At 38.3% G+C, this 17,140-nt stretch overlaps 1 protein-coding gene across 1 annotated transcript in view; it reads right to left on the minus strand.

The window, feature by feature from the left end:
* The window catches only part of PLXDC2 (plexin domain containing 2), a 273,041-nt gene that overhangs the window by 132,504 nt on the left and 123,397 nt on the right, over positions 1-17,140 (minus strand). Inside the window, exon 2 of the mRNA XM_064505957.1 lies at positions 14,102-14,313. Within this exon, the coding sequence (XP_064362027.1) occupies positions 14,102-14,313 (212 nt within the window). The remainder of the gene's footprint in view (positions 1-14,101; positions 14,314-17,140) is intronic.

Here is a 17,140-nt window from a genome sequence, read left to right on the forward strand (position 1 = left end):
TAACAAAGGTTACAAAGGGAACCAGACTTTCAATATTTCAAACTGTTACTCAGACACACGAAAAATATTAGCTTTATAGGTGGTACAATTCTCATGCATACAATTCACATATGAATATTTGGGGAGCAGTCGAGTAATTACAGAAAATTTTGGCTAGTGCAGAAGGAGTCGAGAAGAAATTGTGAAATTCTAAATCTAGTTTTGTCCTTTGCATAACCCTGCAATTTAGCCTAGACATTAAAGGACAAAATGCATCATGATGACTTCTCTGGAGAACACTGAGTTTAAATGGATTTGCAACCAAAACTGGTAGTCACTGTAATCAAAGCAGTTTCTAGTTTAGCTCTGACATACATTACAACAAAATTGAACCTTTCAGTTGTTAAACATATTTCTGGGTGAAACCACAGATAATATGCAAAATTTCAAAATTATCATTCATGTCTTCTTAGAGAGAAAGATAGTGATGATTAAGCTGTTAAGCTGTTGTCAGCTTAACAACAGTTAAGCTGTTGTCCTGACTTCTACTGATCTTTGGAAAGTTTGTGCTTTGCTTTGTAAAAGGTATGCATTTTGCTTTGTTCATATTTATTTTTCCATATACATCTGTAACAGCAGTTCAATTCAGATACTCCATACAGGAATACCAGAGAGAACACTATATACACTTTTATCAGACTGTTCTCACCAGCTGCAGTTCTTAAGTACACATTAATGGAGACATTTCTTTAACTGATCTTGCAGTGATGCTCAAAAAAAAAAAAAAAAAAATCCCTTGAGAGCTCTCTAATATAAGTGCCACAACTGTAAGACACTATTTAATCTAGACACTTGATGAGGCACATGTTGGCTAGACAGGCACTTCCAAGTCACTCCCCGTGCCTAACAACAGGTTCTAAACAAGCCTTCCAAAGGAGCCTCAAGTACTCTGTAATTACTCAAGCAAGGTTAAGACACTAAATATCCCTTTTCTGCTGTCTCTGAAAAGCCCCACTGCCTTCAAGTTAATCCAGTGCCCAGTTGATCTGATATTCTAAAAATTATACTAACACATGCAATTTTCTTTTTAAAAGATGTTATTGTTTCTTGTGCAGAGTTTCCAGCTCTGTGCTGGTCTTCATGAAGTCTTTCCAGTTTGAATTACTCTACTTTTAAACTTCACTTTTTTAGCTTTCAGCTAAACACAGGACACTAGTAGATAACATGGCACTACAGAATTACTCTTTACTTGAAGAGTCTCTTCTCAGTTTCAAGCAAAATAAGACATGGAAGAAGGGACTAGGGAGAAGAGAAAACAAGCTGGAGAAATATTTTTGCTCCAATAATTGTAAAATGAATAATTTTCTCAGTTAAAAATTATATGATAATCTTATTGGATGGTTTTAGCTCTATGGATCCAACAGTTCTTTCTACATGCAGTGAGCTCTGTCATGTATATTCAAGCAGACATGCATACTTCCCCCCAAGCACTGAAAACCAGTAAAAGATGAAGACATGGGGGTTCGTTTGTTTGTCAAATCAATCTATTTTAGGGTAAAAAAAACCCTCAACAGTCTCCAAAGCTCAGTCTTCTGTGACTGGAAATTGGCTACTTACTCTTTGCTTGATATTGTTTGTTGTCTATATATATATGTATGTAAAAAATATCTTGGCCTCTTCACCTCAGGTTTAGATAAATAGATAGCTGAGCAGGGTAGAATTCAGTTTACAGATTACACATTTAAATGCATTTGTCTATATGAGAGTTAAGTATCTGAACTCTCATTATGGTCAGCACAGACCTAGTAAATGCTGCCAGAAGAAGTTAGTCTGTCAGCTCACCCAGTGTCCTTTCACCCTGGAGCTGAATTGAATACCTGCCTCAACTGCACTGGCTCTACTGACCAGGGATGAGATGCAGTTGCCTAAACACAGGAGGATCTAGGGCCATTTGAGACTAGTATATATGATCCAGGACCTACAGAAGACCAAATCCTACTGGAGAAGCAGGAGACCATCCAGCATAACCACCATGCCTAAAATGATACTGGGTATCTATAGCTAAGCAATTGAATGTGGCCCTAGATTTCCACTACCGGGCAGACTACTACAGCCTATGACACTTGCAAGCACCTATATTTAAGTGTCTCAACTGAGGAGCTGAAAAAAAGACTTCTGTATAGACTCTAATGTGTAATAACAATCACAATAATCCTGTATTTTATACAAGTTTATATGCATTATTAGAGCAGTATATGGATATGTACTAACCTTAATTGAACGCTCACACAAGAAACTGACCTCTGCACTGAACTTTATGAAATATCTTTTATTTCAAAGACGAGGGCATAATATGCCTGATATCTGCCACAAAGATAATACTAATAGGAAGAAATCAACATGCTATACAATATTAATGACTAAGTGATAGCCTTGGCAAACTCGCAAGCTTCAAATATATGCCAAGTCAGAGATATGACAATGATTTCAATAACAACAATTTCTATTCTCATTTGTTTTTTAAAAAAGCTAAAAAATTTAAACCGTCTTCTCACTTCTTATCATTATGTATTGGGTTTTTGTTTTATAAAGGAAAGGGAGGTTTGCGGCACTTCCTTATAAATATGGAGGGAAGATGTTCCAAACACATTCTCACTAAGCAGGCTAAAATACGCTATGCCAGTCCATCAGTTATATTCCCCAAATGACTGTGGACGAGACTGCTGATCTGGGGAAGCCCCATCAGTGGCCTGCTCCTGGAAATGGCTGAACTCAGTAGCAGCATTTTGGAGCCAGATTATGCCTCTTCTTGCCCTGGAAGGCACATTTCCTCTCATACACCAGGCAAGAAGCATCCATACTCTGTCTGAGGTGGGAAGAACATGAGAAAGCTGCTTGTTTTGTTGTGTATACTGGAGCAAGAGGGGGTACCTGTGAGACATCATGGCATTTTATCCCTCCAGGCATTTTATACCTCCATCTGTAGGAGATCAGACAGATACTACTTCCATCTGCAGTTTCTCCTCCTTCTTATTTTTTGCATTTCCAAGACTACTGAAAGAATATGCTATAAGAGCGACACTTTCATTTATTTAAAAAATGCTAATAGGAACCTTTGAAATGTTACGCTGCTTGATACAAGTACATGAAGCGAAACTCCAGTAACCCTGTCACATCTCTCTTCTGCACTTCCTTTAAATGTTGTGCCACTAACAAGTACAGTGAAGGCAAGTGAAAGTTTTCTGGTTTTTTTATTTGTTTGTTATTCAGACTGCCATTTGTTGCAGACTCTCCAAAACCTATGCTATGAATTTTATGTTCTAGAAATGAAAACCCTACTTTCTTTACAATAGCCTATGAAAAGCTAGACATTCTGCACATGAAGACGCCCTAGTGTTACAGAGTAAAGCGGCACAAAAATCTGGGATTTACATTACTTTTAAATTTTTCCTCTGTGTATGAGATACAATAGCTATTAGGACTGTTTCTTCAGCAGCTGACAACATTTAGCCAGTATTTTTTGTAAGAACAAATGCACATTTTACAAATTGAGTTTTCTTAATTGTCATCCCCTTCTTGTTATGGATTTTGAGCTTTGGCCCTATATATTATACCCTTTGAAAAGTCTGTATAATTCATACAAACAAAACGAAGAGAGGCTATTGCCTTCCTGAAAAACACTGAAAGCTCTCAAATCATAACTGCTGTAATTTAACAGACAGTCAAAGGATGCGTCTGACCATTTCAAGTGGCGCATCTATCTGCTTACATGCCAAGTGGATACTTTTTTCTAACTGACTCTCCCTTATTGCGGTAACATTAAAGATTTTCAGAGTGCTATGGAGTAATCCATCAATGTCAGCAGGATTCCTAAAGTTTTGAAAATCTATCCCTAAAGACTGGTCTTACGAAAACTGAAATTATATGGCTTAGTGTAACAACTTTTTCCTTACCTAGCTGCATTCCCCTGCAGTTACAACTCAATACGATATCCATCCTCACTCCCTGCTCAGAACTGGCTGTGCACAGTCGCTGCACGCTGTTAAATTAGTTAGGTCTGTTTGTTTTGCATGGGTCGAACTGAACACAGTCCTCCGCTTTTTGCATCACTGAATCAATACCAAGTTTCTCATTTTCCCATCTCCATCAGCAGTGCTCTTACCTTTCTGCATCAGCTGCCTCCCTAGTGAGGGCATCCCAAGATGAACTGGTGATGAGAGGGCCAGAAAGAAAGCGGCTAGAGAGGAGACATTTCCATTCTTCGCAGCCACACTAATGTTCAGCTTTCACTAGCTGAACCTATTTTCACACAGCTTCTGCAGGCAAGGGCTCAGGCATGTATGACTCTCATAATTAATTCAGAAAAGTACAAGGTCTGCTGCTGATACTTCTCATAGCTCTTTTCAGTCATGACTACAGTGATTCTGGAGTAATTGTAATGTGCTTTAGAAACTTGAGGATGAAGAGGGATATGGAAAGGTAAAATATTATCATCAAGAAATTTCAAAGGCAGATTCTATTACATTCTGAATCCCCTGTCTCTTTCCTTGCTATAAAAATTCATTACCATCAGCATGTTAAAATAAATGCCTTATGTGCTGACATAGCTAAGCACGTGGAAATGAACTCAGGATTACCATGGAGAACTATGAATTCCCTTACTTGGGAGTGAGGAAATTTGTTTTTAATTTCTTTTCTTTTTTTTCCCCCCATGGTAGTTTAAAAAAAAGTAGGGAATGAATCTCACCTCCAGTCTCAGCCTTTTTATTCTTCATCTACATCTGAGTTATTAGTAGAGCCATCATTCCTTGAGTTTAGACTGAGAATAATGGAAATGTTTATAGGCTCTTTGCTATTACAATTCTTACAGGGTTGGTAACGAATTCAGTCCAGCTAGATACTGTAGCAAGAGCCAGCAAAAGTGTCAAGATTACCTTGATTTAAGTAAGCGATGAATAAATTAAATAAAAAAGATACATGATGCTTTTGTCTAGTTTACCATTTTGCAGCTGAAAGCCTGAAAGAAAACAAGACAGTGACATATTGGTCTGCTGGCAAGGTAGAAAGTGTGACAGCACTGGTGGAAAACTCAGCCGGACAAAGAGTGGAAGAAAAGTGAGTAAATTAACAGTTGCCCCAGATTCTAATTTTAGTTGTAGGTAACATACTGTTTGTTTTGGTTTAACATGGGTAGAGGACTAGGATGTTTCATATGTAACCTATCCTCCTTCTAGATCAATTCACTTTCTGGTTCTTTCTATAGCAATTAAAAATAATCAGAGAACTACTGGATATAGCAGTAATTTAGAGAAATTTAGAGCTTGAGAATCTGAAGCGGCCTCCTTTGAGAATGTTCAATACTTCCCCTAACTCCAGGTGAAGAGCTCAGGAACACTTTTTTCCTAGGCTGAGTCTGAAAAAAGGCGACTTGATTGTGCTGAAAATAAATGGCATTCTCCATCTAATAGCAAGGTAATTTTCTAGAACAAACTCTTGGAAAATGTGAAGAAAATCATTTTAAAATAGCACCTGAGTCTTCAATAACAAACTATTCTGATATATAATTCTGAAAATATATTCTATTCTGAAAATATAATAAAATCCGTTTTGAAACTCAGCACAAAAAAAATCAAAAAATCTTACTCTTCAGTTATTATATCATTTAACAGCAAATTTTATCTCTCTAAAAACAAAATATCACATTTGAAAATGACGCTTCTTATTTTCTAAGTTATGTTACATAAAAAATCCAAAGAGATATCCCTGAAGGTTTCAACACAACTCCAGCATACTTTAATGCATGTTCCTCCAGTACACTATAAATCTGTGTTGTAACCTTTAAGTTTCTGGCTATGAAAATAATATGGCATTTAATTTAGTGAGCGGATGCCAACAAGAACCCAAGAACAGCTGTACTCTTAGGCTAAGCTCTCTTTTAGTCCAGTATCCTGTCCACAGAACTGACTAGTAACAGATGTCCGGGAAAAGTAAAGGAACCGGGGCGAGCAGTGATAATTCCTGATTTTCCCAAGATTCCAGTGATCTGCTACTCAGGAACTCCCTTTGTGTTTAATAATCTGTGACAAATTTGTATTCCAGGAATTGGGCTAATTTTGTAAAATTTGGCACCCACAACATTCTGCGTCCACGAGTTCCGCAGTTTACACAGTTTAACGATGTGCTGTAGCGACGAATCAGCTGGAAAGCTTGTTAAATCCTCACCACTACTACGGAAACATCAGAGCAATGAACAGCGTACATTCAAAGACAGACTTTGGTCTCTTGTGGTTTAAATACGATTCAACATGAAATGGTCTAAAGCAACATAAGATAGGGTCCGAAATAATGTCGAACATGATGTAATGTTACCTTCAGTTGTAAGACAAGTTTTTTAGTGCAGTAGTTTGAGTCCTGTGGGAGGGCGGTGTTTGCAACTGGAAACAACAGTAAGCTCTGTTTATGCCAGATGACCAAGGGTTAATCAAAGAATGAGAAAACACTCACTAACCTACAAGAGAAGCGTGAATATTCTCTCCCTCTCTTGAATAAATTCTCCGCATACAGTGAAAAAAGTAGTAATTATTAACTATAGACAAGAAACAACTACACTTGCATAAAATCAAAAATAAAAAATGAACATAACTTTGGTATGAGAATGATTTTGAGAGTAGCCCAAGATGTGATGCAGCCATATAATTAAATCAGTAAAAGTGCATTTCTTCACATATGCTCTTAAAACAAAATTTACAGTTTTTTGGGGGGCCAGGGGAGCTTCAATAATATAGTCTCTGATCTGTCACAAAATGAAGTAGCATAAGAGAGGAGATATCAGAGGTAACACTGATTTTCTCTTTGGTATTTTAGATTTCTTTCAAGTGGCTTTCTGCAAATACAGTTTTCAGAACATAATTATTGCTCCTTAAAGAATCACCAAACACAAGTTATAAATCTGTTACTGCAAAGCTTCATTCCTCCTCAGATATATTTCAAACGCTCTAACTCAAATAAAATGAAAAAAAACCCTAAAATCTGGTTAAACCTTTGAACTGAAGTTGTTTTATTTTGCTACTTTATAACCTAGAATAAAAAATGACCATGCCTTAAAGAAGGGGGAAAAAAAAACCCACCTTGCATTTAGTCATGGTGCAGAGATTAATAGCATCTCTGATTTTTAGCCATGATGCAGAGATTAATAACATCCTTGATTTTATTAACCCAAATGAGTATATCAAAATTTTGTCAAGGGAATTCACTCTTACACTGCTGAGGATTACAGAAAAGGAAAGCAAGAAACAAACAAAATTTAAGCAAAATATTTGAACTATAAATTCAAAAGCTAAGCAAGCAGGCTATTTCACACAGATAATTAAAGGCTCTAAGAGATGTCAAGTCAGAAAACAATCTTTAGAAGCAAAGTGTGTCCCTCTATCCTGGCTTGGGATTAGTGAAGAGAGCAGAAACAGTCATTAAAGTTGCAACAAGGATTTTTTTCTTAACTACAATACATTCTTCTCAGTAACTTGGAGGGACAGTTGCTTCCTAACACACAGTGTTAGTCACTGATCCTTATTTCAAAATCCTTTGGACACACACAACTGGCATTGAGGCTTTGGGATGGTGGGAGAGAACAAGAATAGAGATGGGCCTGGCCAAACAATGATACTGTTTAGTTTTGAGGTTCATACAATTATGTGTGGACAAGTTTTTCTACTTCTAATGCACTGCACTAGAGCAGTAATTCCAGGAATGCCTTATCATTTATGCAGCTGAGTGAAATTTAACCTTAACCATTATTTTTTTCCTTGCTCAGACTTGCAGTAAGAACACAGCAGTGGGCATGCTGACACTGCTGTCAGCAGCTAAGAACAATTGCTCTCAGATCCTGAGGGCCATAAAACTCAGTCCCTTCTGTTGTTTTTGCCAGTCAGAATCAGACATCTTCACCTGCATGAGTGACTGGAACTGATAAGGGAGAAGCCTTCTTCTGAGCAGAAGCTCTGAGAGGAAATACAAAATTCAGCAAAAGAGTGTCTCCAGTAGAAAATCCACCAGTGTTGTTTTAATAGGGTCAAGACACTTTCCAAGTTTAAACTACAGCAATTGCTAACATTTACATTCCAAACAATGCTTTGAGAAAATAGGGAAGGGGGGGGAAGTAAGTTCTTCACTGTCTTTAGCTAGCAACAACTCTATTTCAGTTAAAAGCAATGCACAGCAGGAGATATCAACTACACTCACAGGAATAAATGAATCATTTCACTAGTGAAAGATGTATTTGTTTTGCACTGAAATAGCCATTATTTTATGCTCACAACTACTGGGGTGAGGCAGGGGGAAGAAGGTACAGGGGAGTTTGATTTGACTTAGCATGCTCAACATGCTGTTTCTTGCCTGGAACTGAATCTTCTTCTGTCATACAGTTGCAATGATTCATTCTGTTATAAAACTTTATATGAAAAATGATGTTTTTCTCACTCTTTTCATGGTGCAAAGCAATAAAACCCTACTGTTAGCATGGCTGCACTCAGCTCAAGCCTGACTATGCTTTGATCTATTATTTTATTGCTGGATCTCTTTTTGATATTTGAAGATTGCGAAAGACTCTAGTTTTGATGTAGTATCTCAAGAAAGTGGCCACAAATTCTAAAATAATTCACTTGTCCCAAACTCTTTTTGCAAGGTTTGTCATCTTCTGCTCAAGCCAATGCAAGCTATACATTCGTGACTGCTCCATTTCAATTAGTCTGTATTTTACTTTTCAGTGTTGTACTATTTACTGAGAGTTAAGTTGTCACAAAAATCAGGGACAGAATGGTGAAGCAGAGCAGACAATCAAATTACCCAGAAAAAGCCTGCAGCTAGAGCTGCTTTACAGGAAATCTGGGATAAGGAGACAAAAATTAAAAATACAGAAGGAGAATTACTTCAGTACAGAGCTTTACAAAATAAGCCTCATTCAGTGCTCTTCGGCCATGTCTACATCAGCAAGTACTGTGGCAAAATAGGAATGCCTATGTAAATCCACTGGTGCTGGGCACCTGACATCCAGACTAGATGCATTTCAGGGATCAGCCACTTTTCTGGCCCAGGAAATGCAAAAGAGCAAAGGGGAACACCGACCTGGGCTCCTGCCTGTCCTAGCTCTATAGCTACAGCGCTTCAGGGGATCAACGCAGGGGTCAAACGTAGCCACCAATCTGAGTTTATGTTAACAACACTTTGACATATAAAACCAATTAGTTTGTATCAGTGACTTATTACAGGGCATGCTTCTCTTTCTTTTATGAGAGCATGTGAAGAAAGCTTACACATTTGTCCTAATTTTGCCCTTGCTAGAGAGAAGAAATGTCAAACTAGACATATTCATTAATTGTGTAAGACCTATTTTCACAGTCATTACTTTTTCAAGGACATACAGTGATTGCAGCTACAAATTCTACCCATTGTGTTTCCTAGGTTCTATGTATTCTGAATAAAAGGCACTTATGAATTCCCTGGGAAGAGATAGAGTGCTCAAAAAAAACCAAGAAAACAAAAAAACAAAGAAACAACCACCCCCCACACCCCAAAACTGGAACAAAAATGTCCCAAACCAAACTAAAATCAAAACAAATGAAAAAAAGAAAGAAAGAAAAAGAGAGAGCAGCAGCAGCAAATTATGAGAGGTAAAGGGGCTGTGAAGCTAGGCTTGAAAATACAAGATTACATAACCCCAGAAATTTAAGAAGCAAAGTCTCTAGAAAGAAGACTTGTTGGTGATATAAATGGCATGCCATTTTTGACTAGTCCACCTGTTATCTCAAACTTTCCCCAACCAAATCCCTGCCTTTGAGATCCCTGTAACTGTGATGCAGAGCACATTTCCCCACTGAGCCTGGCAGGCGCAATACTACCGAGGCTCTTTCCACCACCAGTCCTGAACACTGAGTAGTTAGCGCATACCTGGAGGAGATATTTTTTTCTCTGTATCCTGATGCTTCAAAGCCCCAACTAATTCCTCTGGCCTAGTGGAAACACTTCAGCTCCTGAGATTCGCAAAGTCTCAATATCTTCCCAGGGGGAAGACATCTACTACTGTTTGGCTTTGTTATGCCAGGGAGAAAAACTTCAGTTTTATCAAATTCACTTCATTTCTGAAACACTCTGAACAAACTTTTAGAACAGGAAAGTCTCTCTAAGAAAGCAAAAGGTTAAGTCCTTAACTGCAAAATGGGGAGCCAAACTATAAAGAAAATCATAAAAAGAATGTGAAAAATTATATTACATTAGTCAATTGTCTTCTGTTCTAGCCGTCACTAACTTCCTTTGAGAAATGCCTCATCTATGGATGCTCCTGTTTGCAAAGGGGCAATCTCTGAGGCTCCAGCTCACCAGGGGCCAAGAAGATATTCGGTTGCACCATGTCTCCAGGACACTGTCTTTACAGACTTACATTTACAGTTAATCTGGACTGCAGACAACCTATTTCCCACCTGTCTTTAGGCTACCTGCTTTGGGCATTTCTCTAAGACTGTAATGTTTGTGTCCATTTGTACAAGATGGAATCTCACCTCTTTACATCGGTGTCTCTCTTCAGAACTCTCTCTCTGGTTATATTACGTACTAGTAAAATAACCTTAGTAAAACATTCACTGTATATGGCCCCAGAGACTTATGCATTCTCCCTTTATTCTCTGTATTTGGGCTCTAAAGTGCAAAATGCAAATAAAGCAAGTGGACCATCCTCTGTCCCTGAGAACTTCTCTGGATTTACATTTTAATCCCCAAATGGCACGTTGCCATAAACCTATTCAATTAAAAGGAAAGAAGATTTTCAAGGTTGTCATATTGTTTTATAACATGTTTATGATGAGTATTTGCTAAACTCTCATCTTACCCTACAATCTCCAGCTTGCTATCAGGTCTCCAAAAGGACCACACATTCCGTATTCATAGAAGATCCAGTTTATAGCAGAGATTGTTGTTCTTCCTGCCCTTTCCCTTCCTCTGGGCACTGTCAGTTTTTGGGATTTGTGCTGCCACAACACTCTACCTGTGGCCCACAAAATTCTTATCCTCCTGCAACACAAGGGGTCCTGGAGAAGGTCTTGTCTCCTGCTTCCCGAAATCCTGCACATTTCCTAAGGTCCTCCACATCACACGGCTACAGCTCCTGCTAGTCTCTGCAATACAGTTCAACTTCCAGAGGGTCCAGTTCAAGAGAAGATCTATCTTCAATAAAGCACCTTAATATGTGCATCATTTCACATGAGTTCCAACCTGACTCACATTTTCTAACAGATGCAAGAGGCAAAGCAAGGCAGCAAAGACAGCGAGCGATGTTCCCAGTCTCCCTAGCGGCTCTGTGTGCTCTAGTCCTTGGACCAGAGAGACAACACCTGCATCATTAAAGAGAATCTGATCATTATCATCTCTGCAACATTTAGGAGCTAGTCCATCTTGACTACAGTAAAGATGCGATGAACTGACTTGCAGTGCACTTTCTACAACCCCTGCCAAAGGCTTGAATTTCATGTACCAGTCAAGTTGATCTTAAAACAGCCTATGGATTAGGGCTGATGGGAGACCTGGGATTGTGCTGCAGTGAAGTTAGAAAACAATTCCTGGTATCTCCAATGGAAGAATACGAATGAAAAGTCTCAGTATTTGAATATTATGAAATATTAAGAATGTCAGTGGAACTGAGTTTTCCTCCACATTGGATGAATTTATATTGAGAGCTTTTCCATATTATAACTGTATACATTTGATAATAAAGAAAATATTTTAAAGCTATTTTGAAATAACATGCAGAAATTAACCATCCTCCTTTATGTCCCTGGTTGTTTTTTAAATATCTGAATAGAAAGTAAACCTATCAATGTAAGGAAAAACAGGAAATAATGTCAAGTGAAAATTGAAGATGTGTTCATCATCCTTAGGATTCCAGTAAAAGAAAAGTCTTCCACATCTGCATGGCAAGCATACAGAATACTTTAGAGAGAAGCAGTATCTGTGATGAAGGAATCTTGTAATTCTGTACTGTCATTAAACATGAGTGACAGACAGCACTCCTGTGGATTTTCTTCAGCAAGAACTGCAGCATTCACAGATGAAGGGTTAGGAAAATCAATATACTCTCCAGCACTACTGATAAGCTCCAAAGCTGCAGAAGACTTTGCGACATAGGGATTCTTCCACAGTGAATATCTGTTGCACACTTTACCTCCTCTAAGCTGGGCACCAAGGATTTTTGTAAAGCGGCAGAGTGCTGTAGTAGGGATTTATAACAGAATCGGGCAATGTTTAAAACCACAATTCAGTTATTTCACCTTGCTGGAAAGACTTTAGAAAAAGAGAGGGCTACAAAGGAGCACAGAACCTGAATTTAATAAACTCGGTGACTATGATGTATTTGGGAGGTTAGGACACTATAATGCTATTAATCCAGTAGAAAAGATGACTCTGGAAAAATATCTTTTTATGTATATCCATTTGCAAGGGTTCCTTTTTTTCCTGAATGTTGGCACATGTGAGCACTCCTTTGGGAGTTCTCATCCGTTTCACTTTCTAAGAGCTTGGAACGCAGCAGATGGGAGAGGCAAGTGACACTGCCTCGGCATCCCCACGTAAGCCATGGAAAGTCCAGCTACATGAACATCTCTGTACCTGAGATATCTTGCACTTTATTGACTAAAATAATTAGAAGCAGGATCGGTGTTGTACCTGAGTGAGTTGCTACACATACGACCAGATGGGGAATACAGGAGGCAACAAACAAGTCATAAATTAACATGCAAATCTAAAGTATCATTTACAAACCAGGGAGTTCCCTGTTTATGCAAGATGAAAATATTAGCACTGTGCAAACTGGGAAGCTTAAAAAAAAGAACTCTCAGAAAAGCATTGTTATTTTTGACTGATGCTGTAGAGGCACCATTGTCTGTACAGATGGGCTTTATATTGCTTTGTATTCATTACTGTGTACGATAACAACCCAAAATTTGAAAGCTGTTTTGTTTGCCCAAGAATGAACTCCACAGAATTAAAAAATAAAAGGCACTGTTGCTTTGGAAGCAGAAAGTAAAGATGGAAAATGCATTGCACCTCAGCTTGTTCCAAACTGTATTTTCTTGAAAAATATAACACAGACTTTATTAATTTAAAAAAACCCAAACCTGGTACTTTAAAAAAAAATAAAAATCAATAATAATACAATAGTTATAATATTAACAGTTCCTGTCTGTGTATAAAGACAAAACCAGATCTGCCAGCACCTTTTACAAGTTTATTAAAATAAAATAGCAGAATAGCAAATCCCTACAAATCATCATAGCTGGAGAAGTTTCACACCAGTTGATCACAGTATAGGATCTGAAATTATTCACAGTCAACTTCTGCTCCCCCTACACTGCTTTAAACTGACAGCAACTTTGAAAGACAGAACTGGAGTTCATTTGGACTGAAATGATGTCCACATGGGGACAAAACAGCAGTGAAAGTTTTAAAACAAACAATCAGAGGTTGAATTACATCCTAAATCAGAGAGGAAAATTTCCCAAGATTTCATATGGAAGGATGTGATGTACTATTAGTCTTTTTTGGAAGATCAATAATCAAATGGTAGGGAAAATTATTTCTATCTCCAGCCTGGAATTTTCCCGATTTCCCATTTCCCTAGGGAGTTTTTCCCTCAATATCTGCGTCTCTCCATAAAGACCAGATGAATTCCTACAAATGAAGGGTTTTACCTGAACTTTTATGAAAGGTTTTTCAAATATTCCTTATATATACATATATATATATGCATATATACACACACACATATGTATATAACTTTCTTTTCCAGTCTTCCAGCAAGAACTTCCCATTTTCTTTTTCTCCAGGAAGAAGATGGGTCTCCTCAAGAGCATCTTTTCAAGACTCAGAAGTGACAGGCTCCAGTCCTAGGACAGGAGCAGAAGCTGGTTTCCACGTGCTGGCAGGGTCATAAATACAGAAGCTGCAAGGCTCCCTTCCCTTGTCAGTGTCTGAATACACGGAAGTGAACATGTTATGTTCATTTCTGAGGATTCTGGAACTTTGCTTTACATCTCCTCAAAGCTAACAAATTGAATAAAAAGCCGATGGAATAAATTTCTACCTCAGTCTGGGTGGCGTTGTCATGTCCCTCTTCAAGCAGCAGGTCCGTGAAGCCCCCCGGCTCTGAGGAATCCTGCCCCATGCTGGCTCTGTTGGTGTCAACTGATTTGAGGGACTCTGAGTGCCTTTTCCACCTGTGGCTGTTTATATGTGAATCCACCTGCACATTTTCCTCCACTCGAGGGAAGCTCTGCCTAACTTCATAAAACACACCTGTTTGGAAAAAAACCAGAAACAGATTAAAGATTATTCAGACAAAATACTTGCTTTACTAATCATAAGAAAGACTGGTTATTTCTGTCTGTAAAATTTAACTTAATAGTTGAAAAGGATAGATAGTATATTATACTTCTTCAAAATTCAAGAATTTGGACTAAGTTTTGTAGAATCCTCTAAACATCCCAAATGTTTTACTTTCCTTTTAATTTTATGTCTTGGAAAAGTTTTTCCAATAAAATTTGTAACTTTGATACTTGCTTAGCCAAAGATGTCATTTCCCCAAATAAAATAAATCCAAACAAACAAATCAATTAACCATTCAACAAAAAAAGTCACTCAACAGTAAAAGAGCCAGAGACTCACTGAAGTCCAGTAAATGCTTAGCTTTTTCTACTGATTTTATACGGCAGAAACTTGGAAGCCACAGTGATGGGCAGCGTATAAACCTTACGAGAGGCATGAAATTCCCACAAACATCTGTTCCCACAAACATCTGTTCCAGTGTAAAAATAATGCTGCCCTGGTTCTATGACAAGTGATAAATGTGAATGATGTGTGAAGGCTGCAGACACCCACCATGTGCCCTGCAAAGGGTGAGCAGAGCCAGGTGGTGCATTTTACACACTCCTTTTGGACTTTTCATAACTTCTTCATGCAAGTACAATTATCAGCAAGACAGAAAACGTAAATACTTCAGTAGTTTCCAGCTTGCCCAACCCAACAGCCAAAGCATTTTTTGTTAATTTATTTCAATTAACATCATTAAGAAGGACTAGAGTAAGGCTGGATGGCCTCTTGTAACTTTGCATACTCTGTGCTAAAAATCAGATAGATACACTTTTCATACTGTCTTGCACTCTTTGGGCCCAAAGGAGAAGCAGAGGGTTTCCCTGTGCTTTCTGTGTGCTGGGAAGAAGAAGAAGGTGTTTAAAATGCAGAACCGTAAGGTTCCAAAAGAAATCTCAGGAGACGTGGCAAAGTAAAAAAAAAAAAAGTTAGACAAAGGCTAGACAAGGTCTGAAAAATAAATTATTTGTAGAAGTATTTCCATTTACTTCCATTTGGCAGAAGCTTCTGAGCAAAGGAAGTCACCACTTCTTATTAAGCATTAGATACATTGTATAGGTGCATAAGAGGTGGAAAAATAGAAAACTACCCATCAAAGGTTTAAATAAGAAATAAGATTTTCCTGCATCAGAGCAGGTAAAGGAGCCAGACATTATTCGTGATAGACCAGAAAGAGTTAAAGCTTAAAAACAGTCTAAAATAGGCTTTAGATTCTGTGGGACACTGTTTTTCTGCAAAATTGGCCAAATTTACTTACAGAAGCCAGAACTTAACAGCAATGCACAATCAGCAATCTCAGGCCATAACCTTCCTCAAAACTCAAGTAATCAGACTTTTCTTTTAATTGGTGGCTTTTTGAAACCTATTTCCTTGCATTTCTAAAAAGGCTTAAAATACTAGTCTGCTGTGAATTGCCCCTGAGTTCCCTGTGTTATGGAGTAATCAGCTGCCAGATGCACATGGACAGCTCAACAGATGAACCGACTCACTCCTCCGCAGCCCTTATCAAAATCTTGTCAAAGCTGCCCTATGCGCTTCAGCTTAGAGCGGCTCACCACAGCGCTCTGGGGCTTGCAGAGAGCTGACAAACATGACACTTCTCAGATGCAATCACAAACACGCATTTACTGCCTGTGATACAAAACCCAAGGCTGGCTCCAGGAAAGAAAACGTTGCCCTTTTGCTGCAGCGGAGTCCACGGCAATAGGGCACCTTGGCATCCTCTGCGAGATGCGGGAAGAGTGAGACATCTGCAAATGGGGTTCCCATGCTATGGTGAAACGGCTGCGTGTCTGGGGGTCCCCACTCCCGTCTTTTGAAGGACTGTCCCTGATTGCCTCTTGGTGGCTCTACAGCCCGCATTCGTAGGGAGAGACAAAAAGGCACACTAACCCTTATTTTGCGCTCCGACTACAGTCCACCCTTTCTACGGTCAACAATCAACATGTTGAGTGGATCATCTAAATTAGCTAATCAAAAATGCCAAAGTTAGGGGAGAATCTTAAATCCTATTCACTTCAGCCTGAACAGCATCTGTAAAGGAAGGAATTAAACCTTGTTCTCTCACATCCTGAATAAAAATGCATGTGGTTTCTGCTTCAAGCTGTTAAAAAATAAACTGTTTTTAAAAATAATAATAATACACTGCTGGAGAGAAGAACTAGATTAGCACATGGGACTATTTCCACTGGCTTGGAAATTCTGTATATTTACTCCCTATAAATCCATAATTTTCCTACAGGATATGCATCATTACATTGGCAAAATTTGGCATGGGATATTCTGCATTAGAGAAATCTTAGACCTCGTCGGTGCACAGATTTTTATCCTGCTTCAACTTTTTATATTAAGTATATGATTTTCTCTTGAAATATAAAAAATGGTATTAACTATATTCTTACCATGCTATTGCACTGATAAATATTACTTTACAGACACAAGCTATACTGACATAAGGAAGCTTTATAACAGTTTACCTGCATTCAGAATGTGAGTGTTGTAAGCTTTTAAATCAAATAGAAAGTATTAAAAGCATGAACTGATAAGGTCTTCAGGATAAAACTAGTTTTTTGGCTTTTTTTCACCATTATCTGTGAAAGCGCTCACCAGTGTTACCACTAGACTCAGTGTTAACTGTCCTGGAGAGCAAGGATACTGAAGGTACGATCTGAGATGAAATTTGGATGAGTTTTCAGGGAGTGAAGACAGAAATTTTACTGTAGGCCTGCTCTGTCCTTAAACTTTTTCCTTAGCT

The sequence above is a fragment of the Dromaius novaehollandiae genome, chromosome 2 (genome assembly GCF_036370855.1).
Source record: "Dromaius novaehollandiae isolate bDroNov1 chromosome 2, bDroNov1.hap1, whole genome shotgun sequence".
Classification (NCBI taxonomy): Eukaryota; Metazoa; Chordata; class Aves; order Casuariiformes; family Dromaiidae; genus Dromaius; species Dromaius novaehollandiae.